The 24,803-nt window shown below is 39.8% G+C and overlaps 1 protein-coding gene across 3 annotated transcripts in view; it reads left to right on the top strand.

Annotated features, from left to right (window-relative positions):
• The window catches only part of LOC128022618 (prohibitin-2), a 29,123-nt gene extending 4,549 nt beyond the window's left edge, over positions 1-24,574 (top strand). The window contains exons 1-11 of one of the 3 annotated variants that reach the window (XM_052610350.1): positions 3,330-3,459; positions 10,960-11,024; positions 12,622-12,710; positions 16,102-16,186; positions 17,727-17,806; positions 18,504-18,688; positions 20,045-20,174; positions 22,197-22,300; positions 22,890-22,967; positions 23,599-23,675; positions 24,000-24,574. In XM_052610350.1, coding sequence (XP_052466310.1) covers positions 12,686-12,710; positions 16,102-16,186; positions 17,727-17,806; positions 18,504-18,688; positions 20,045-20,174; positions 22,197-22,300; positions 22,890-22,967; positions 23,599-23,675; positions 24,000-24,018 — 783 coding nt within the window. In that variant the 5' untranslated portion in view covers positions 3,330-3,459; positions 10,960-11,024; positions 12,622-12,685 and the 3' untranslated portion in view covers positions 24,019-24,574. Of the gene's footprint in view, positions 1-3,329; positions 3,460-10,959; positions 11,025-12,621; positions 12,711-16,101; positions 16,187-17,726; positions 17,807-18,503; positions 18,689-20,044; positions 20,175-22,196; positions 22,301-22,889; positions 22,968-23,598; positions 23,676-23,999 lie in introns of those variants that run through there. The other 2 variants (XM_052610357.1, XM_052610340.1) reach the window with 2 other exon arrangements.
• The last annotated feature ends 229 nt before the right edge of the window (positions 24,575-24,803 follow it).

Raw genomic sequence — 24,803 nt, 5'->3', positions numbered from 1 at the left:
GTTAAACAGCCGAGCCGACAGCAAGTAGCCTAAAACATATTTAATCAATTAAGCCTCTCAAATTAACACTGATACTTTACTTGGCTACAATAAAATCCATAGATATAAAACACTTCAAGCATATCACACATACAGTTAGTTTAATAAATGTTTATTTATTAAACCACAGTGAGTAAAAAAAAAAAAAAATTTAAATACTGAGGCAGGCTCGCAACAGCGCTCGCAAACGAAATGAGAAAAAAGCCTACAATCTAAACAGATTAAATTAATTAAAAACAAACTTGCAGGTTATCTTACCTCAAAAATGCACCACAGAACATGTCCATTCTTTTTTCCATTATTTTCCAACAGTTAAACGAAAATAAAGTCCAGTCAAATGAAAAGTTAGAACAGTCTCTTACAGAGCACCGTGGAGAATAAGAATGGGCTCCAGAGTGGAGGGTTTTAACCCAGTCCTCCTCTATTCCCGCGGCACTGAAGACACGTTCGCTGCTGCGGCTGACGGGACACTAAACACAGAGCGAGCCAGTCTTGACAGTCGCGGTAGCAGGGTCTCGTGCTGTTTCCACCATAGCAGCACATCTCGTCCATCACCTTCCATGTTGTGATTGAGGCGCATATATTGCTGTACATCATCGTCGTCGTCCTCGTCCTGCTCCACAATGTTTTCAAACTCGGCCAGCGCTCTCTTCTTTGCTGCGTGGCCCGCAGCAACAGGTGCAGACGCAGAAATGCTGGCCGCACCATGAATCATCATTTTATAATTATTAGTTGGCCAACTAGGCTATTATTAATACATTAATTTAGAGGCATGTAATAGCTACTACTACAATAAGTGGATATAAGTAAAGTATAATCGTGGGTCGCGCTGACAGAAAAGCGTGCGTGCAAGCGTACACGCGTGTGTGCGTGCGTGAGACTGTCATGTCAGTATGTCAGTTTAATTATAACGGGTTGAATTATCAGATTATGAAAGTTATGAGGTTATGAAATGTCTTTCTATATTTGTTTTTCTATCGTCGACGTCAACTTCTATTTTTTTATTTATTTATTAATGTCTAAAAATATAAATAGAAGGATAACCCAAAAAGGCCCGAGGCCCGGCCCGCATGTGAGCTATAACGTGAAAATTGGCCCGAAGCCGGCCCGAGGCTGTAGATGGTAATGTTTTCTCTTGGTTCATTTCTCTTGGTTCATGTCAAATTAATTTTGATAAATAAGTCGCACCTGACTATAAGTCGCAGGACCAGCCAAACTATGAAAAAAAGGGCAACTTATAGTCCGGAAAATATGGTAAGTAGTGAATGACATTTAGGCTAAATGACATTTAAGCACATATGAAAGCACATTTCTGTACATTTCGAAATAAAATGCATTAAAAGTCAATAAATCCTTGATTAACGTGAATATTTTATTTAAAGAATGCATCTCCACATAGTATTCAATACAATTCTAGTGCATTATATATATTACATTTACATTTATTCATTTAGCAGACGCTTTTATCCAAAGCGACTTACAGATGAAGACAGTGGAAGCAATCAAAAACAACAAAAAGAGCAATGATATATAAGTGCTATGACAAGTCTCAGTTAGGTTAACACAGTACACGTAGCATGGGATTTTAAATAATACAATAAATAAAAAGAAAACAGAATAAAAAAAAGAATAGAGCAAGCTAGTTAGAGGTCTTTACACATACACATATATATATAATTGCATAATAAATGAAAAGAAAAATAGAATACAAAAATATTAGAAGGCTAGTTAGATTTTTTAAGAATATAATTAGAATATTGAGTGATAAAGTTAGAGGGTCAAATAAAGATGGAAGAGATGTGTTTTAAGCCGATTCTTGAAGATGGCTAAGGACTCAGCTGCTCGGATTGAGTTGGGGAGGTCATTCCACCAGTAGGGGACATTTGATTTAAAAGTCCTTAAAAGTGACTTTGTGCTTCTTTGGGATGGCACAATCAAGCGACATTCACTTGCAGAACGCAAGCTTCTAGAGGGCACATAAGTCTGAAGTAACAAATTTAGGTAAATGGGTGCAGAGCCAGTGGAAGTTTTGTAGGCAAACATCAATGCCTTGAATTTTATGCAAGCAGCAATTGGAAGCCAGTGCAACTTGATAAACAGAGGTGTGACGTGTATTCTTTTTGGCTCATTAAAAATAAATCTATTATCTATATTAACAGCAGAGTGAGGTGTTTATACAAAATGTTGTGTTATCCTTGCATCTAGAAAATCCTCAAGCTTTCAGCTTTCTAACAGCTTCATGTGGACATAAACACTTAATTTAAATGTGGCTTTAAGCACTATGTATAATAAAAGTTTTAAATTTACATTGACCACGTAAAGCCGGTAAATGTGGCGTTTACATGGAATAATCGTAAAAACATGAGTCTCCGCATCAGTAGGAAACAAGCAATAAAACCAGCATCTTCCATTTGAAGACTTGTGGTTGCATTTCGAGTGAATGATGTCAAGTTGACCATGGCATTGCAGCATGGTAAACACATCTACATGGTTAAAGCTGTCAAATGAGTCATCTACCTGTAAATATCTACAGACAGACAGTCTAGATACCTAATTGCCTAACACAGCTGTCAATCAAACTCATTAAGAATTATGCAAAACACATTTTATTTATTTTTGTATTTGAGATGTAATAGTAGTTTTGTAGCTGTGTTAAAATTAAACCGCAGTGGATAAGACACACGTCTGTGGTGTGGGAGACCCGGGTTCGAATCCACTGTGAGGCACCAATGTGTCCCTGAGCAAGATGCTTAACCCCTAGTTGCTCCAGAGGTGTGCGACCTCTGAAATATATAGCAATTGTAAGTCGCTTTGGATAAAAGCGTCAGCTAAATGAATAAATGTAAAATGTAAATGTAATGTAAACCAGTATATTACATTACATTTGTATAATAAACTGGAGGGGACTATTCATCATAGTGGGCAAGCCTGTCAGGCCCGTCCACTGGCCACACCTCTGACTTGAATTGAATAATTTATCCACTTGAGTGTTACTTACCAGCAAGCTACTGGCATCTTGCACAAATATCATTTATAAAAAAAAAATCTTAGCGCACTTTAAAAAATCTGACTTGAGATCAGCTTTAAAGTATATATGAACACAGTTCCCACTGCAATGTCATTGCCTTTTCATTCTTGGTCTTTTTTAAACAGAGTGCCTATGCATTAGTGATGGATCAAGTATGTAGAATTTCATGCTGCCTCGATATCAGACAATGTCACTCAAATCATTTAAATGACTATTTTAATACGTACTCAAAAGTTTACATTTATGTGTATTTCTGTCTCAGAGTTTTTTGCAGCAGCTGAGGCAGATTGTCAGCAGGATGGGGTCTGGCCCACAAGGGACAAGGCTGGGTGTGAAGCTGCTCATCGGAGCCGGCGCTCTTGCCTATGGGTTCAAAGAAGCCACATACACAGGTAAAACACTTGTTATTAGGATATACATGGGGAGTCTGCAACCCTAGAGCAGGCAGATAGACGGCCGAGGCAGGTTTAGGCAGTTTAAGTTATTCCTGATGTATCCAATAGGGGGAAGATGATATACTGTACGGCCAAATCATTAAAAGGGTCACATGGTGTTAATAGAACATTACTGTGTGTATTTGGTGTAATAAAAAGGTTTCTGAAACATGTTGATTTTTACAAAGCTAATCGTTCTGAAAAGCGAGGTGTACGCTGATTGGCCAGCTATCCATGCGTTGTTATTGGCTGAATACCTCAAGTGTGTGATGGAAATGTTATGCCCCTTACCATACTGTGATGCCGTTTCCCGGCATGAAGAGACAAAAACATTAAAACCCATTATAAATGTGGCAGTTGTTGCATCCAGTGGGGACATAATTACAGATTATAATGACTTGTGCGAACGACTCCCGGATATGCTGTAGAATTCAACCAATCCGATGAAGACTTCCAACACTCCTGAAGTGTTTCCACTTTTATGTGCCATATGCATCAGATGTTCAGCCAGCGGTCTGTGGGCATGACGTCTGATGATGAGACTATATAAATAGTATCTCTTTGTGTTTGAGACTTTTGTCTTTGCAACTTTAGGGCGATTTATCTATTCACAAACGGCTTTTAACATTCCAAATAGAAAGGAAAACTTGAAATTGCATCATATGACCCCTTTAAATTGAAACTCGAAACATACACATTAATAACCATCCCATCTATATTTACTTATTTGTATTTTTTTATTATTATTATATTTTAAATATAAATGTTACATTAAGCTATCAGTTAGACATTGTAATGATCTGCACTACAGATTAAAATATCTGTAGACATTCACTGCTGGTTTATATTCATAGCCTACAGGAGACAATTGAATTGCACCTGAATTAGTGTTTTTGATCAATTAATAATACACATTTGTAAACATTACACATTAAATGAGTGAATAAAAAAAATTATAATACACATATTTGGATCAAATGGACAATTTAATGATACATGATCTACTTTAGCCTAATTATATTCACTGTAAGTTTTCATATATACAGGAGATTAAGTGATGTACTTGTATATGTTGTTGTTTAGCCCATCAGGCTTACAGTGTAATCATAAGGACCATCAATCAATGAAATAACTCCTTTAGTATTCACTGTTGACTGTCAGAAAAGTGTCCTACATAGCATTTTATGAAGACAAACGATTCACCCCTTTCTAAAATTCCAAGGGTATCCATCAGATATCCATCTGAGAAGTTATATATATATATATATATATATATATATATATATATATATATATATATAGAAAATAAAGTCGCGCCACATGCGCACACGTTTTTAACTTCTTTTCACTCTATGTGACTGCTGTCTGCTTTGAGGCTTCTCCAGCTCGCCTCCGCTCGGATTCCCCACGAGTCCTCAGCTCTCTAGCTCTTCTCGGGATGTCGTGCGGCTTAAATTCCGGTTCCCCACGCCAATCACTGCAATGAGACCCAGCTGTTAATCGTTTCTCACCTGAACCACTTACCACCGCTCGTCTCTTCATTTGCTTTCCTGTTGCAGACTTCGCTAAACCCAGCCTCCGCCGCTATATACCCCCACCGCCCGACTCACTGCAGCAATCCCCACCCCCCCAGCCAGGAGAGAAAGTCGGCCACAGCCATCTGCGCCCCCGGCCTGTGAATCACCTTGAACTTAAATGGCTGTAAAGCTAGATACCAACGGGTGATTTGCGCGTTGGTATCCTTCATGCGGTGGAGCCACTGAAGGGGTACGTGGTCCGAGCAGAGGGTGAACTCCCGTCCCAGGAGGTAATAGCGAAGGGTGAGAGCTGCCCACCTGATGGCCAAACACTCCTTCTCTATGGTGCTGTACTTAGTCTCTCTCTTCGAGAGCTTCCGACTAATGTACAGCACCGGGCGGTCGTCCCCCTCCACCTCCTGGGACAGGACCGTGCCCTGCCCCCTGTCCGATGCGTCCGTCTGCAAGAAAAAGGGGAGAGAGAAATTAGGAGAGTGCAATTAGGAGAGTGCAAGAGCGGCCCACCACTCAGGGCAGCCTTAACTCGGGTAAAGGCCTGTTGGCACTGCTCCGTCCACTGGACCGTATCTGGTACCTCCTTTTTAGTGAGGTCAGTCAACGGGCTGGTGAGGTCCGAATAATGAGGAATAAACCTCCTGTAATATCCCGCCAGCCCCAAGAACTGCCTCACCTCCTTTTTGGTCTTGGGCCTGGGGCAGGTTTCAATTGGATGCCGTCTTATCGATTTGGGGACCCACCTGCCCGTGGCCCAAGTGGAAGCCCAGATACTTTACCTCCACCCGCCCAACTGCACACTTCTTCGGGTTGGCTGTCAGCCCCGCCCGTCTCAGCGCCCTGAGGACCGCCCTCACATGCTCCATATGCCGCGGCCAGTCCCCACTATATATGATAATATCATCCAGGTAGGGCGCGGCATATGCAGCATGGGACCGCAGCACTCAATCCATGAGGCGCTGAAACGTAGCTGGGGCCCCGAACAAGCCGAAAGGAAGCGTAACAAATTGGTGTAATCCGAATGGCGTAGTGAGGGCTGTCTTTTATTCAGACATGGGAGATAAGGGGATCTGCCAATATCCCTTTGTTAAGTCCAATGTTGAGTAAAAACGAGCCGTGCCTAACCGATCAAGCAACTCGTCAATTCGCGGCATTGGATAAGCATCACATTTAGGTACTGCATTCACCCTGCGATAGTCTACACAAAACCGCACCGGCCATCCGTTTTAGGTACCAAAACTATCGGGCTCGCCCAATCACTGTGTGACTCCTCGATTACTCCCATCCCCAGCATGGCCTCTAATTCAGCTTGAACTACTTTTTTCTTGTATTCAGGTAACCTATGTGGCCGGCTGCGAACTATGACACCCGGCTCTGTCTCAATGTGGTGCTGAATCAGGTCAGTACGACCAGGTAGGGGCGAAAACACGTCCGCAAATTCTACCTGCAAACGCGCAATGTTAGTGAGCTGCGAGGGCGAGAGGTGATCTCCCCCTAGGGCCAGTGCGAGGGATTTCTTTTTAGTAACCGCCTCTGGCCCGAGATCCTCCTCCCCACTCACTGCCATCGCTAGCAGCACTGACTCCTCCCTGCTCCATTTTTTAAGGAGGTTGAGGTGGTAGATTTGCCGTGAGTCGCCTCTATCTGTTCGTACTACCTCATAATTGAGATCTCCTATCCGCCGTGTGACCTCAAAGGATCCTTGCCACTTGGCTAATAATTTGGAGCTAGAGGTTGGCAGTAATACGAGCACTTTATCTCCTGGTGCAAATTCTCGCAGCTTAGTCCCCCGGTTATACAGCTGGCTTTGTCTGTCCTGGGCCTGAAGCAAATTCTCCATAGATAGCCGCCCCAGTGTATGGAGTTTTGCCCGCAGGTCCAGGACGTATTGAATTTCATTTTTGCTATCCGAGCGTCCGTCCTCCCAAGTTTCTTTCAGGACGTCCAACACCCCCCGGGGTTGACATCCGTAAAGAAGCTCGAAGGGGGAAAACCCTGTGGAGGCTTGGGGGACCTCGCGCACAGCGAATAAGAGGGGTTCTAGCCAACTGTCCCAATTTTTTGTGTCTTCTTGTACGAACTTCCGGATCATGGTTTTTAATGTGCGATTAAACCATTCGACCAGGCCGTCCGTTTGTGGGTGATAGACGCTGGTACGCACCGCTTTAATACCCAACAATCCGTACAATTCGCTCAATGTGCGTGACATAAACGTGGTGCCCTGATCCGTGAGAATCTCCTTTGGGATTCCCACACGGGAGATTAAGCGAAACAGGGCGTCCGCCACACTCTTCGCCGAGATGTTGGGGAGCGCCACTGCTTCAGAATATCGTGTCGCGTAATCCACTAAGACCAACGCGGAAAGATGTCCCCGTGCCGATCGATCTAACGGCCCTGCCGTAGAGTCAATTGGTTGTTCTTGGAGATGGTGGGTTAAGGGGCCGTTCACATATCGCGCCTAAAAACGCGTGGAAAACGCTAGGCGCGCCGCTTTCTCCTTCTTTCCAAAGCACTCGGGCAGTTGCGCCCCTGAGGCGTCTTCCTTTGCTAAACAACCATGACATGCTCTCTCCATGAAGACGCTGACATTTCAGCAAAGGATAAATGGATATGCGCAACTAAAAATCGCTTGCAGTAGCTCTGCTACTAAATTTATTTCAAAATGGCAATCCATATACAACTATGAACAGCTTTTCCTTCATCTTGGCTAAGTTTTCAATGTTGTTACGTGAAAGGATGAAGCTGATTGGTTAGTTCTTGTCACATGACCCGCGGTGCGCTTGCGGCTCTCTGAAAAGTTGAGATGTTTTTAACTTGATGCGGTGCGGATGCGCCTGGAAAAAACGGGCGTGTCGCACCGCGTGCGCGTCGCTTCCATTATGAGCGTGCATGCCGCGCGCCTACATTGGAAATAACGAACTTGCACGCGCAAAAGACGCAATATGTGATTGGTAAAGGGGCAGAGATTTCAGACTTCCGTTTAGTAAGGATATCTGTCACAAAACTCATCATCCGCGCCAACGTTTTTTGAGCAAATTTCAAAGCCGCACCCGCCCGCCATCCGCTGATTGTTTTGCAGTCTATGGCAATGCAATGCTTTGCTGCTGCGAGCCGGAAAAAAAAGCCATTGTCGTTCTAGAAAGGATGCAGCAAAGATATTTAATGCTAATGTATGAGGCATAGGCCTACGCTGAGTGTCATTTATGATGAGATGCGCTCTAGTTCACAGTGCAGTGCAAGTGAACGCGGCACGCTGGTGCTTCCATATCACGGTTATCATTGTCTGCTATATTTGCTTTTTATTTATTAAAATACATGCAATTGGTTGATGAAACATTTATTAAAATTAAGATAAAATTTGTACAAAACGAAATTCGTTTTTAAGAAAGGTTTTCTACAAAGCAAAATTTTATGAAGTGGTAAATATCATGTCTGACGATTTACAAAACTTCATTAAGTGGTAAAAACCATGTCTCCCGATATATTGCGCATCTTATGATCCTATCTAAAAAATGAAAATAATTTTTGATAAAAAATGTTTGTAAAAAATATTTTAATGACACGGTTTTGGCGGTTATAGAGTTCTAATGACGGTGTTCAACTATAACCGCCGGTCTCACGGTTATATACTAACCGTCACACCCCTAGCTCCGAGGTACTAACAATTGGGTTGTATCTTCTTTTGTTTGAGCGTCGCGGGTCACTCGATACAACCGATATGTGCAAAATACAGATGGGCTAGCAGGCGCTCAGGATGGAGGACATGCCCATCAATAGAACGGACCTGCTCGAACGCATGTTTGAGAGTCTCGTCTTGGGCTTGTTCCAGGGGAAAGTCATCGCGACTGGAAAGGTTTAGCCTCGCCCAGCCCCTCGGATCCCCTTAGACCGCCCCGCTAGGTCCTGGTACAGATTCTCCCACCTGAGAACTCGCCCTGCCCCCCGGCCGGTTCTCCCCCCTGACGGCATCCACTGTTAAACACCCCAATAATTGCTGAAACGCTGGCCAATTAGTTCCCAAGATTAGCGGATGCCGGAGGCGCGGACTAACGGCCACCTACACATTATGCTTTTGGCCCCTAAATTTAATGGCTATGGCCTTTACGGGGTATTCCACTATATCCCCGTGCACATACCTTACCTTAACCATGCGGCCCGTATCCAATGCCCCGGATTGTACCAGGCTTTGATGGATGGAGGTTTGGTTACAACCTTTAATACTCACAGGTATTTGATACAGCCGGGCTTGATCGGGGGCAGCCTGCGGGTCGTCCGGAATCCGGACCAGCGTCCCCACCTCCATGACCGGGCACCTATCCACAAAGTGGCCCGGATCCCCTAAACGCCAGCAGGCCGGCCCAGGCCTCCCCACCGCCCTAGTGGCCGGAAGTGGGTCGGGGAATTGGCGTGGGGAAGCAGCAGAGGGCTCCTCCATCACCCTTCATTGGGGCGCGGCCATTCCGCGCTCAGGGCCTCGTGCCCCGGCTGTGGGCTCCATCCCCATCCTCCAGCGGGGGCCGGACCCCGGTGGCCCCACCCAACGGGACCTAGGGAGAGGGACAGATTTCGGGGTGGGGGGGAGGGGGAGACAGGGGAAGAGAGAGAGAGAGAGACAGCAGGAAGGGGCTCGCCGACCCCGGAACACGCCGCCAGCTGGTCTTCCGCCAGTTGGGTGGCCAGATCCAACGACGCCGGGCGGTGGCACTGGACCCACTGGGCGGTCTTCTTTGGAAGGCGGGAGATGAACTGCTCCAGCACCACCGCGTTGATGATGGACTCGGCGTCGCTGCCTCCGGCCAACAGCCATTTGCGGCACGAGTCCCGGAGCTGCTGTGCCAATACAAAGGGCCGGCCCGCTTCGCTCAGCTCCAGCGACCGGAAGCGCTGCCTGTGTTGTTCGGGGCTGAGGCCGACCCTCTGGAGGATGGCTATTCTCAGGTCGGCATAGACCAGGAGGTTCAGGACGGGCAGTTGTTGTGCCGCCTTCTGGGCCTCCCCCGACAGCAGTGGGATCACCCGGACGGGCCAGCTGTCCATCGCCTCTGGGTCATCTGTGGGCCCCATTTTCGCGAGCAGCATGTGGGGGGCGGGGCCGGCACTGGGGGAGGCCACGCCCATCCGACCCTCCCGGGCCAGCAAGCTCCAGAACAGCTCGCGGTCCTCCTGTTGGACCTGCATCATGGCCTGGAAGCGATGGTCATGGTCGGCTCGCAGATTCAGCAAGGCCTGATGATGTTCCTGGTGCAGGCCCGCGAGCGATGTTATAATGTCCGTAAATGGCGTAGGTGATGGTCCTGACGGAGACTGCTTGGCGGGAGTGTTCTCCTTCCTCCCGGGTTTCGGCACCAGTGTAACAAGGTTCAATGATCAAAGAGGAAGGAGACCGGGATCGGCGTTCTGAGGTTCGTGGGTATTTATTGAATAACTTAAAAGAAACAGAAAATAAAGTTGCGCCACATGCGCACACGTTTTTAACGTCTTTTCACTCTATGTGACTGCTGTCTGCTTTGAGGCTTCTCCAGCTCGCCTCCGCTCGGATTCCCCATGAGTCCTCAGCTCTCTCGCTCTTCTCGGGATGTTGTGCGGCTTAAATACCGGTTCCCCACGCCAATCACTGCAATGAGACCCAGCTGTTAATCGTTTCTCACCTGAACCACTTACCACTGCTCGTCTCTTCATTCGCTCTCCCGTTGCAGACTTCACTAAACCCGGCCTCCGCCGCCACAGTACAATATTATTAACATAATATATTAAAAACATGAATTAGGGTGACTCCCGTTGATGACTCTCTTGCCTCTTTTTCTTTAAATGTAATTATTAAAAAATAATTGTAGAAAAAATTTGTTATTTGTGAATAATGGCAGGATGTCATGTTTGACCATGTTTTCCTTTATAGAATCCTTACAATACCTTATCTAAATGACAGGTCCTTGCAGAAATTTCTCCGTCACCACCAGGATGGACTGATATTCCACAAAAACGAGGGCACAGGTAATGGACTGCCAGAGAAGGAATTGAGATCACACCCCAAATAGCCAAGTATTATTTTGCTTGTAGCTTTCTACTACAAAAGTGTCTCTTCTATATTAACCACTTTGTAGAGCAATCGTCTCACATTATGGATCAACTATTTGAAAGTAAAAAGTGAAAAATGAAATGACCATACAGCCAAGTATGGTGACCCATACTCGGAATTCATGCTCTTCATTTAACCCATCCAAAGTGCACATACAGACCCACAGTGAAAACACACCCGAAGCAGAAGGCAGCCATTTATGCTGCGGTGCTCAAGGAGCAGTTGGGGGTTTGGTGATTTTGTTCAAGGGCACCTCAGTTGTGGTATTGAAGGTGGAGAGGGTGCTGTACATTCACTCCCGCCACCCACATTAAAAACAATGTGAAATTAACATCATGCAAAGCACATCTTAAAACATGAGACCTACCTTTGGAAAAAGGACATCTGTAATGAATTTGATCTTATCACTTTGGGTGCACTGTCGAGAATTGAAGTCAGGTGAGAGTAAATGTCATCAATCTGCTCCTGATTAGTGGTCGACCGACATTGGTTTTTTGACTGCCAATGCTGATATCTTGGAAAGCAGGGGGGCCGAAATAAAGCTGATGTAATTTTAATTTTAATTAATATTTAAGAAATTGAATTTATAGAATTTATAGAAATGAAATTATTTAACAATAGATTTAAAAATAAATGTAAAATAAACACTTACACATTAGATACCTATAGGGATGCATAAATAATGGTTGTGGCCAGGGAGTAGCGATGGGTATCATTTACATTTTATTGATACAGATACCGCTTATCGATACTACTCTATATAATTTGGTGAAGAAAGACATTAATAGTTACTTAAAGCTGCAAGTCTGTAACTTTTGACGCTCTAGCGGTTAATAAAGAGAACTGCTTGCGTCTTGCGGAAGAACATCGTAGCCAGAACTACTTCTCTCTGTTTATGTCTATGAAGAATCACAAAGGTACTGGGTTACTCCGCTGCGGTATCCCCGAAGCAATCTAAAATACTCCGAATATAACCACTTATTATAGGTGCACCCTAGTGATTCAGGACAAGCTAAAAACACAGTTTGGAAAATGGATTCATGGTGTACTTGCTTATTATATACATTTTTCTACATTTTGAACACAAACAAGGTTTCGGACCGCAGCTCTGATTGGTTGTTTCTTAACGGGAGCGATGTATTTTCTGCAAATGGCAATAGGACCACTGGGAGGAGCCAGAGGAGCTTGATTTTTTCACAGATTATCTGTCTCATATTCTACTGTCAGGACATAATGACAGGTTTAACAAATATGTAAAAAATATATTTTTTACAAAAGTTGCCTTTTAAATAAAAAAGCCCTTCAAAAAGTGCGAGAGAGAGAGAGAGAGAGAGGTAGAGACCGATAGAGAGAGAAAGATTTCCTCAGCATACCACAGCACAACATATCTGAACACCCCATGTGCATAGGAGCACAACAGAATGTAAGAGAAGTTTGGCGTCTGGCCATTTTTATTTAAGAAAAATCAACATATTGACTTTCTCAGAGAGCATGCGTTATCTCTCTTTACAGAGAATGTCCCCGGCTGTTGAGAACACACTTTCACATGGAGTTGAGAAAGCCTGAACACAGGTAGATGGAGGAAAGCTGTGCAAGAAGAGGTAAATTGTCTTTCATATCCCACCAACAGAGGACAGGGTCTTCGGAGATGGGGTTGGGAGGCAAGGCTCTGTAGACAGACCCTTCACTCTTCATCTTCTCATGGAAGGGTCGGTGTAGTGTGTTGTTATTGAATGAGGAGTCTCTTTAGCTCTCTGTTCTCTTCTGCAGAGTTCTTCTAGTGCAGAGACTTATATAAGATATAAGATTTACCATGTTATTGTAGTCAGTTTTATTGCTTTTTTGTTAGAACACAGCATAAGCTTCACATAAATATATCCAACTTACCAAGTCCTCCTCCTCTTCATGCTCTTCTCCATCTTCAATCTGTGACTCACCTCTCACTACCCTTACCTCATCATCCTTTTCTCAAAACAACTGAGGGAAATTACTTCAAAGTCATGTACATGATCACATTCAACATTAAATAAAAAACAAGTCCAGGTAAGCATTAAGAGTCAGATTCTAGAAGTTACGTATTCAAAGATTTATTAGCATCAAAGGCCAACAACAAACACAGCCTGCATGCCACGTGGTTGCTCCCATTGAATTGTTCTTTTACACCTTTTATAGGTACCAACAAGTAACCCATATGTGCCCTCTTCTGGTGAATCAGTAATACAAGAACACAACAGAAATGTATGCTCCTAACTGAGCTTCGTATGCTACGTGGCTTGGTTAGGGATTTCTCACACTTTTAAATAGGCAACAACCGGCTGTGTATGAATTGTCATCGTTATGATGATGAGTATTCTTTTTTTGGCACCTGGTAGCATTTGGAGAGGTCACACCACACTTTTTATTTAACGGCGGCAACAAACTGAATCTCCCTCCATAATTCTAAAGTGGTCCTCCAGCTTTTCATGGATAGGCCGAATTGGGCCATATGGTGCATGCCCGTCACTGTATAAAATGTGCATCACATTAATGAACTCCTCAGCCTTCCTTAAGTCATCCTCTGTAACCTTTTCAAGAAATTAATTAAATTGTAATGTGAATATTGTACATTACATTTCATTATACCAATCTACTAGATTCAGCCTAGCCAATTCATTAACTTAAATCTACTTGTTCTACTAATGCTTGCGTGAAACCAACTCATTGAATTACCTTTCTCTCTTCATGAGCTGTTTTGCTCGTGCATCCAAGAAGGCAGCTTGCATGGCAGGGTATTGTTCAACAAATCTTTCAACCATGAGAAACAAGGAGTTCCAGCGGGGTCTTGACATCCAGGACAACAGAATGGCTTGGCAAGCCTGAATCATAATGAGCAATTTAAATAATTTTAAGTTAATAATTGTTAATATGCATTAATAAACACCAGTGCATTCGTGTATTAATTGTAATTAATGCATCAATAAAAATGAAACAATCACTGAATTTCTTTCTTACCCAAGAGTCACTGCTTCTCCTCATAGATGTCACCACTATATAGTGATCTTGTGTCATGCTTGTCAATCCATCACTGGTTAACACTAATTTAGGAACACTGGCAAGGTCATAAATTTTCAGTTTCATACTAAGAAGGTATGAGTGTCTTTTTGATAATGTCCTTCTGGAAGGGGGGTGGTAATTGGGGTCAAGGGTTGTGGTCTTCTTCCTAGAGGAAAATATTAGCAATAATGAAAAAAAAAAAACTATACAAAATTAGTTTACTTAAATAATTGTCAGGTGGGGACAGCTCACACATCTCAGTTCACATCAATATCAAACTAAAGATGCTGTAAGCAATGCTAGTGGCTACTCTCTTTTTGTTTTGTACAGTTAAATAAATGGTAATGGTATTGTAACTTATCGCTATTGCCTAGCCTGCAAAGTTAATGGTAATGGAATGCAACTTGCCTACACTACCAGTCAAAAGGTTTTTTTCAATGTTTTTAAAACAAGTGTCTTCTGTTCACCAAGTATTCATTTATTTGATTCAAATAGAGTAATAAAGCAAAAACAGTAATATTGTGGAATATTTTTACAATTTAAAATAACTGTTTTCTATTTGAATATATTCTAAAATGCAATTTATACCTGTGATGTAAAGCTGAATTTTCAGCATCATTACGCCAGTCTTCAGTGTCATGTGACGTAATCCTTTAGAAATCATTCTAATATGAAGGTTTGCTGCTCAAGAAACACTTGAGGCTGAGGCAGGGGAGTTGCAGTAGGTGCTGGAGCAGGGAAACGACAGAGACCGTAAATATAGTGCATTGCTTGATGCAGGTGGTTTTGTTTTTAGATGTTTATTTACATTATGTTTCTGCCTTTTGGTCACTATTACTGTACAGCAGAAATTGCATCTGGCATTAAATGTGTCACTCAGTTTTGTTACGTGAGGCCACACTCTAACATTTCAGCCTTGCTGCAATGACTGTCTGCACACAAACTGACACCACACATGGTCATGGATATCACACGCACGTCGAGCAAACATTGGCCACGTGATCACATCATTCAGGGACGGAAAATGTGCAAACTGCAGCATTTAATTCGTCAGTAACATAGAAGTATACAGAGATTAAATAATGCAAGTATCAATAATGGTAACATTTGTCTTAAAGCTTATCGATACACCGGTATTGAACCAATTGTGTACCTGTCCAAAAAAAATACAGATTCTCTGTACCCATCCCTACCAGTGTGTAGAAAGAGTTATGGCAATCCATTACACATTTGCATTATGTTTGCCTTATGATATTTGGGTAAAATCACCGCTATTTAAAACCAGCATAAAAGATTTTTACAGTTTTTTTCACTTGGAAACAACATGTTGGCAGTTTAATTGTCTTTGCCATGTGAGTATAATGAAAAATTAAGCAGACTACCACTTGCCATTCATATAGCGAATGAAGAAACTTAAAAAAAAAAAAAAAACGACTAGAGATAGCTGCTGTAAAATAATGTAGAAAAAAAAAAGGTTTGTACATGCACTTGAGCCTCTTCATAGATGAGTTTCATGAAGGCTTTTCCGTTCTGCAAGAAATAATCAAAATAGCCTTGCTCAAGGGTCTCACCTTGTTCGTGGTATTGTGGGCAGAAGAGAGCTCTCTCTTCATTCAACTTTCAGTCCCCCAACCACAATTCCTGCTGGACTTGAGACTCTCTATCCATTAAGACATGACTGCCCCTAAAACATATTGAAATTAATTGACATTTAATTATAAATGTTGCAACATTGCACAATTGCTGAACAAGAATAACTTTTGCAATTATTTATTTTCATGTCGCTTTTAGACTTGTCTGTTCTGATGGCTCATACTGTACAGCCTTACCGTACTGGATGCATCATGAACAACAGGGTGTAAAACTACCTGGCCATATGCCCCCCCCCCTCCCCGCACAGGAGAATATTCATAGTTTATTGGAAGTTTAATAACTAATTGTGTTTGGCTGTGTGTGTAGTGGAGGGTGGCCAGAGAGCTGTTATCTTCAACAGAATTGGAGGGATGCAGTTGGACACTGTGCTTGCAGAAGGATTGCACTTCAGGTACAATAAACACATCAGTTCTTGTTAGACCCATGAGCTTTCATAATAATAGTACAAAGCGATGTATTGATTCAATCAACTCACAATTCGATTCGATTCACAATTTTTTTAATAATTTTTTTTAGCTACTGAGATTAATGACAAATTATAAATTAAATGTGTCCTTTTGTTATTGCTTTGACAAAATGCTGCACGATTTTTTGTGAAATTGAAATATAACACCATAATAATATACTATTATTGCTCTTTTGTTCGTTTGGTTGCTTATATTGTCCTCATTTGTAAGTCGTTTTGGATAAAAGTGTCTGCTAAATGAACAAAATATAATGTAAATGTAAATAACAAAAATAAATATCTTCATTTAAACAAAATAAGGCTGTCTGTGCTCTTTCCATTCAATTCCAAATTTAGAGGAAACCACTGCATTTAAAGATCCAAAGAAAGATGCTGCATACATGCAACATAAGCAGTTTTAATATAAATTAGATTGTATAATTCCGAAATTTTAAGCAAAAACATAATCAATTGACTTCAGTTTTGTGAAACTATATATAAAAAACCCCAGCATGAAACAGAAACATCAGACGAGCTGAATGAGTCGCAGATTCACTTTCTACCAGCAGGTGGCGCTTAAAGTGTTTCCTTTGTTACCGCTGTAAACAATGTAGTGCTGCACTTATGAACTTTAATATGAATTATACAGGGGCAACATGAAAAAATACCATCTAAACTTTTTTAAAGACAGTAAGTTCCCCTCAGACATACATTTATATAAACTTATACCCCTAATTAATCGCAGTTTGTTTATCATCTCAACCGATTTAAATCTACCGGCTCACATCCCTAATTGTAAAAGAAGTAGTACACTAAATTTTTTTTTTTTTTTTTTTTTTTTTTACAAATTATGAAATATTAATAAAATATAAAATAACCTTTTTCTATTTTATTTATTTGCTGTTGTTTTTTTATTCCTGTCATGGCAAAGCTGAATTTTCAACAGCCACTACTCTTTAGTGTCACATAATTTGCTCATTTGGTTCACAAAAAACATATCTTATTGTAAATCTTAAAGAAGATTATTGATTCCAGACTTTTAAAACAGCAGTATAAATGTGTTTATATGAATGTTATACACATTAAAATGTGACTTAACGTTATCTTCACCAAAGCTCACAAAAATGTGGTTGATTGTTTAATACTTGCTAGTCCTCACACATTGTTATTGTATGACTTTTGAAGACTTGAACTACTTTTATTATACTTTAAATGAATAGTTTACCCTAAAATGGAAATTTCAGGCCATGCAGAGTTTGTTTCTTCATTCGACTTCATCTAATTTTTGATGATGCCATTAAAAAAAGAAGAGTCCAAATAGCATTGCAATAATCCACAATTCACAACTATTCCTTCAAATGTGCTTTTTTAAAGCTTGGCAGAATTCTGCAATACGTGGTCAGAACAAACATCAGAGGGAGCAAATGATGTGAAAAGTTACATTTTACAGTAAGCTGTTCCCTTAATAAGTCTGTCTTACATTTAGATTGCCGTGGATCCAGTACCCCATCATCTATGATATTCGAGTTAGGCCCAGGAAGATTTCATCCCTCACTGGAAGCAAAGGTAACCATGAACCAAATTCTCATAAATCCAATAAATCCAATAAATGTTCAACTTTGGTTTGATAAAGTTCCAAGTAGGGCTGGGAAAATAAATCGATGCATCGCGAATCGAGAAATGATTCAGCATCGATTCTGAGATTTTCTAAATGCATCGCGATTCTTTCTTGAATCGATTCTGAGCTTAGTTTTGAACAGCAGATGGCACTGCATGCTTTAGAAACACCCTTACTCTGTTTTTTTCCAAATCCTTACAGACACTTGAACCTAAAATAATCATTCATAAAATTCAAAAAGGTTAAGGCAAATTACAAAGTTGTTCACAGTGGGCAGTGTTTACATTAATCTTGCATCATAAAAGCATTCTAAGATGGAGTGAAATTATGTGACTCAGCCGAACACCCACAAGCACTCTTTAGTGCTTGTCTTCATGACCAATTGAGTGTGCAGATAAAAACTAGATTAGAGCGCCATCCGCTGTTAAAATCTAAGCTCAGAATCGATTCCAGAGGTATCACGATGCATTCTGAAAATCTAAGGATCGATCCCCAAATCGATTCTGCATCGATTTATCATCCCAGCCATAGTTCTAAGTGATGTTGTTAGGTAACACACCCTGTCTCTCACTGTTGCCCTACTCAATAACCAACATGTTAAGAGTGTGCCACTTAAAAGAGTTCATGTGACTCTGTCCATCACAGATCTTCAGATGGTAAACATTGGTCTTCGTGTGCTGTCTCGACCCATTGCCTCCAAATTGCCGGTCATGTACCAGCAGCTGGGGAAAGACTATGATGAGCGTGTGCTTCCTTCTATCGTCAATGAGGTGTTGAAGAGTGTGGTGGCCAAGTTCAATGCCTCCCAACTGATCACACAGAGAGCTCAGGTACAGTATGAAGACTTCACCAAGTCAGAGTCAGCAGTTTGGTTTCGGCAATGTTTGGTTGTTGTTCAGTGACTGTTGGCTTTTTGGCTGATTGGGCATGTTGGGCCCATCCGTGGGAGAGATCACTCTAATTGGCTGTTCATTTTAGCAAAGCGGTTCAAGAGAATGCCTTAACCAATGGTCTTTATTAGTGCAGGGCTGATTTATGTACATGGTGGTAACTGCTGCATTTTCTTTCAGGCCCTCTGCCATTTGTCTTCAGACCAATAATATATAAAACAAATAATCACTTTACAAAAAATTGCCTAAAGGCAGAAGTGTGAGGTTTATCATTTTATAAAACTTTGTCAATACATGTTTGTCAAAACTGTATTTGAACAATAAAGTAGTTTAAAGCATAGTTTTTACAGTCATTTTAAAGTTACCATGGACGTGGGTGTTTCAAAACTGTGTTTTTAGAAGAATTTAAACAGTATGATTGTTGATGAATATTATTTGTATTATTAGTTGATCTCCCCTTCGTCTCACAATCAGGTTCAGCAATGGTGCTATTTTTTAGGTATTCTTTAGAGCTTGGTAACCTTAGTCCTCATTCATCTACCGGTACTTGGAGAAGAGCAATGTGAACACATTCAAAATGTTTATTTTGTTTGTTTTGAATGGAAGAAAGTCATTCATAAATTGGTTTATAATGACATGCTCATAGAATAGATAACCTGATGCCATGTTCCCAAAAGAATAAGATCAATATCATCAGGTATTTATATTATTGCAAATTGTGTTGTAACACAAATATTCATTCATAACCCATACATTCACCTGCTTCCACTGACATTTGACCGTAACACTGTCAGTAGCTTCTCTGTTCAGATCCTGGTGTTAGACAAAAATGATTAACTCTCAGCAGAGGCTAAGAAGCTCTGCCTTAATTTGGTTACGGAGCTATTTAAGACAACAGACTGTTATTTCACACTCTCATTTGAAACAAGTGCTGAGTCTAGATGGAACAAGAGCTGAGACATACAAGACAAAATATTTCATATTAAAGTATCTGCTTGTTTGGTCAGGTCTAGAAATTATTCAGTAAAGCAGATGAAGGACATAGCAAATATTAGGACGTTCATATACTGAGAAACTCTGTATTAAGTAAGAACAATTCTCATTTGTAAGTCACTTTGGATAAAAGCGTCTGCTAAATGAATAAATGTAATTGTAAACAATTCGAAATATAAGCACGTTCACTTTTGGACCTTATTGTATCTGCATGTCTGTTGATGATTTAAACAAGTTGATCAGATACTGAGAAAATGAAAATAAAAATCTGTTATTTATGTGTTGTGTTGTTTTATTGTTCAGGTGTCACTACTCATAAGGCGAGATCTAATAGAAAGAGCTAAAGACTTTAACATCATCCTGGATGACGTGGCCATCACAGAGCTCAGCTTCAGCAAAGAGTACACCGCTGCTGTGGAGAGAAAACAAGTCGGTTAGTAGTATCGAAATACATAATCTATGCACCCTTGATAATAATAATGCATATTGTCTAATACAACAGTTTACAAGTTTACAAGACAAGCCTCATCATAAAGTTGGTTTTACACAATAGCCTTACGTTGACCTGTCTGAAGGCCACAGTCTTTGTCTTGAATCTTACCCAACAATTTTAAATACTCTATGTGAGATGACAATAACATTTATATAATAAATATATTAGAATAACTACATGTTGTTGTAATAGTGCTCCATAATTAATATATGTTGATACAGCTTAAATCATAAAATCATATAATAGCATGTACCAAACATTAATGCAAGTATGTGCTGCAGTTTACTTACCTGTTTACTTTCCTGTGGAGGATCTGGCTCAAATTGTCTATAAAGACCTACACTTTTACATTTACCTACTGTATTGAAGTCAAACCGACAAATCTGTGTCATACTAGGATGAATTTGTTTTTACAAAGTCACATGCATCACAGAGAAGCCTTGAAATTTGCATGCGAAAGCGAAACATTATCCTAATAGTTCTCCTAAACTGTGACCATGTTTTTTGATCTCGCAGAAAGTGCTGACCAGCACAACCTGTTCTGGGTTTTTATGGTTTGGTAGATAACAATAACAAACTCCATACAAACTCCATAATTTAAAACTCTTTTTTTATTGTTTTATCAATGGTAGTTTTTAAACAAAGTATTGTTTTTTGTTTTAATAACTGCTCTAAAAGCAGCATTATAAAATGGATAGTTCCGGTCCTTGATTCTGATTGGTTGAGCCAAGATCGAAGCTGTTATATATTTAACTACAAACTTACACCTTTGTTTACATTTCATCCCCTTGGAATTATAAGGTTCTATCTGACATTTTTGTCAAAATTGAGTTATTCACATATTCTTATTCTGTGACAATTTATTTACATTATGTGATGTTTTATTTTAAGTTGTGTTCATTTTGGGATTTTTTATTGAAAAAACAAAAAGGTTCTATCTACAGAAGTCTATGTAACACAAAAACTTTAAAGCTCAATCTCTCAAAACTACTCAGAACACAGATAGAACCTTATAATTCCAAGGGGACGATTTGTGTGTTGATCAGCAACCACTTTGTTGGAACCACAACCATTTGTGAAGAACTACTTTATTTGCTCTGTTTTATTTTGTGAAACCTTACTACGTATATGGAATAACCGTTTTATAAAATAAATTATCCCAGTGAAGTCATTCAAGCCACTTTGCATTGTGCCTAACACGCCCCTTAGCTGTTATAAATTGACTGTAAACCACGGCTTCATGGGGTTTATTGCTTTATAGATATAACTTTCCTATTTCCTTGGTGATGATCAAGCTTGCCACTCGACACCAGTTCACACTGTATGAGTGATGTTATTCTTTTCTTTGCATTTTCTTATCATTCAAAATTTTGTTGACTAGATTGTGGACAGCTTGATACAGTGATTCTCCGATATGTTTATTTAAATGTATTTCTTTTCTACATAAACACAACAGTGACAGAGATCAATGTTTATTTAAAAATATAAATCTTTTTTTAACAATGTAAAACCTTACTGGCACTTTTTATCAGTTTAAATGCATATTTAAGAAAAAAAAACTGATCCCAAAGATTTTAATAGTAGCGTATATTGCTGACAATGTTATAAATATAAAAATTTGTAAATAATATCAAGGTCTGCTTTTCAAATTTAAACTGCATAAATAAATAAATAATGGCACTGATTATAATCCATTAAAACTTTTTATTTTATGGACTGAAGTGTCTTAGAAGCATTCTTAAAAGTATTAAGGGTATTCTTCAGAATAATATTTGCTTATCCTAATGCTCTCCACTTGAGGGCACTCTGGTCATTCTATGACTTTGTTTTATTTCAGTTGACCAAATAACAGTATTCAACTTGCACAAAACTGTTTGTATGAAATGTTATGTTGAAAACGTAGAATATTTGTGTGTGAGACCTTTTTCTTTTAAATGACCTGTCTCTCTTGTTGACATGTAGCCCAGCAGGAGGCCCAAAGGGCTCAGTTCTATGTAGAGAAGGCCAAACAAGACCAGAGACAGAAGATAATACAGGCTGAGGGTGAAGCTGAGGCTGCTAAAATGGTATGATGTTGCTGCACTTCAACACACATATTGATAAATATTGTAACAATGTGTCTGTTTTATTCAAGCAAAAGGGGTTTCTGTGGTTACTCAAAAATTCCCAGATGCAATATTTTCATCTACAAGCACCACATTTCATATAAATTTTATCCCCTGTTATTTTGTTCTAGATATGTGAGTGGTAAATGACTGTAATTATCAGATATAATTAATAAATACTAATTCTGTGCTAATTAAGCCACAGTCAGTTGTTGCAGTCATATATCTAGGCTAACATTTTGAACTGTTGCCCCCTCATTCACAACAAGCTATCTGCAAACAAAACACATATGAAAGCATGTGTTCTCTCTTTTTTTTGTTTGTGCATTATGGACTTTAATCAGTTGTTCTTTCGATTCAGTTTCTCATGTTCAGCATTTTGTTTGATGTCTTCAGAAATGACTTTGCAGTTGGATTCTTTCCTGCTGATATGATGCAATTCTGTTTCTAAAATGGGCCCCAGGTCAATGGCTGTCTGCTGATGGTAAACAAAGGCTCGACCAAGGGTACAGACTAATTTGCTCTTGTTTTTGTTTTTTTTGCACTTCAGTTGGGTCAAGCTGTTATGAAGAACCCTGGTTACCTAAAACTCAGACGTATCAGAGCAGCCCAAAATATTGCCAAAACGGTAAGAGAAACTTTAAACAAAGAGATTGTTTCACTTACATTAACAGATGTTGAAGCAGTAATTTATACAAAAGGAGACCCAACCAAGTATTGGGTGCATTAAACCTGCTTTGGAGATCTTGAACATTTCTGTTTTGTAAATCTTTTTTTGATTTATCTTTTTTTTGAGATACTGATTTATTTATTTTTTTCTTTTTTCTAAGCTGTAAGTCATAACCATCAGAATTAAAACAAAAACTCTTGAAATATTTCAGTTTGAGTGCAATGAATCTAGGATATAAAAATGTTAGCTTTTTTTAATTAAATTACAAAAAATAAAGAACTTTTCCATGATATTCTCAGTTTTTGAGATGCACCTATACATGAGCAAAACAAGTATATACAGAGTCCTGCCTAATAAACTTTGTAAGTAAAAAATATATATAATTAATATGGTTAAAAAAATATATATTATACTGCATAAACAAATAAATGCATCTAGTTGCAAGATTTATTACCATGAAAATGTCTTCACTTTTGAAAGTCCAATGCAAAAATTATCGTGTATAGTATATTATGTTATATAAAATGTAGCATATGTAAAAAAAAAAAAAAACTCCTCGTCTCATAATCTGTGTATATCTTCTAACCAGGTGGCAGCTTCTCAGAACAAGGTGTACCTGAGTGCAGACAGCCTCATCTTGAACCTCCAGGACCGCTCTTTCAACAAGTAAGATCCTAACCAATGATCCTTACCTACTTCTAAGCATTGCTTCTCCTTTTCTCAATCAACCTTGATCTTCAACACTAACTGAAACATTCCCAGCTGTAAAAATAGGAAAATGTTCTCATGAAGTGTGTTCTGTGATCTAAGAGCAAGAGTGGTGCAGGGCAACTTGACCTAACTAAGTCTTAATACTATACTCACATTGTTTTTTCCTCCTCTTAAACGTAAATACTGAATGGGCTAAACAAGTATTATTTTCTGTTTATATTAATTGCCATATGTTAGCATGGTTCCCCCAGTAATCTCTGCATTTGTCTTCTCTGTCAGGCCGTCACTGGGGAAATGAGGAGCATCATCCATGAAGAACATATGCATTCCATATGTAAGCAGTGTTTGATGAGCAACTGTATTTATGCCCCTTTCCTAAACGTGATTGTGAGCAGAGCCCCTCTCACAGCACAGTTCTGCTAGGGCTCAGATAAGACATGGGTCCGGCAACCTTACATATTCACATGTACCTGTTTATACACAGCGATTCAGTCATTCAGGACTGTTTTCTGGGACATTCAGCTCAACAATTGGATTTTATATAATACTAATGGTGATTACAAAATATACACTGGAAATGATGAATGGTAACTTGTTCATGTATTCCTGAATGTCACTAAAAAGACACACAAATAAGATTCTGACTAGGGCCAGTTGCTTAAAAGTTGCTTAGTGCTGATTGTTTGCAGAACAAAATGCTTTGTTTTTTTTTCCGTTTTTTTTTTTATTATTATTACTATAATAATTTAGTTTTCTCAATTTCTCCATCTTCATTTCCACTTTATAAAGTGTTTGTTGACAGATACTGAAGTGTTTACAGAGATTTTGATTAAATTATGTATTTTCAAAAACTATTTGTGGGGCATATTTATTTCTTTGGAAATGTTGAATCAGTATTGTCATCCACATGCAGAATGTTTGCACTCTGCTAAACTGACCATCTGTCAAGATGTCCGAAATTATAACAAAAATATTTTTTTATATTTTAAAATTAAATAAAAAGGCATTATTAACATTAAGTGTAAAGTTTTTTCTTTAAAGAGAAACCTATAAATAGGATTCTGAGTAACAGACAGCAACATG

The sequence above is a fragment of the Carassius gibelio genome, chromosome A2, assembly GCF_023724105.1.
Source record: "Carassius gibelio isolate Cgi1373 ecotype wild population from Czech Republic chromosome A2, carGib1.2-hapl.c, whole genome shotgun sequence".
In the NCBI taxonomy this organism is placed as follows: domain Eukaryota; kingdom Metazoa; phylum Chordata; class Actinopteri; order Cypriniformes; family Cyprinidae; genus Carassius; species Carassius gibelio.
Note: the sequence above shows the minus strand (reverse complement) of the source record. Positions and strands in the feature narration are given on the sequence as shown.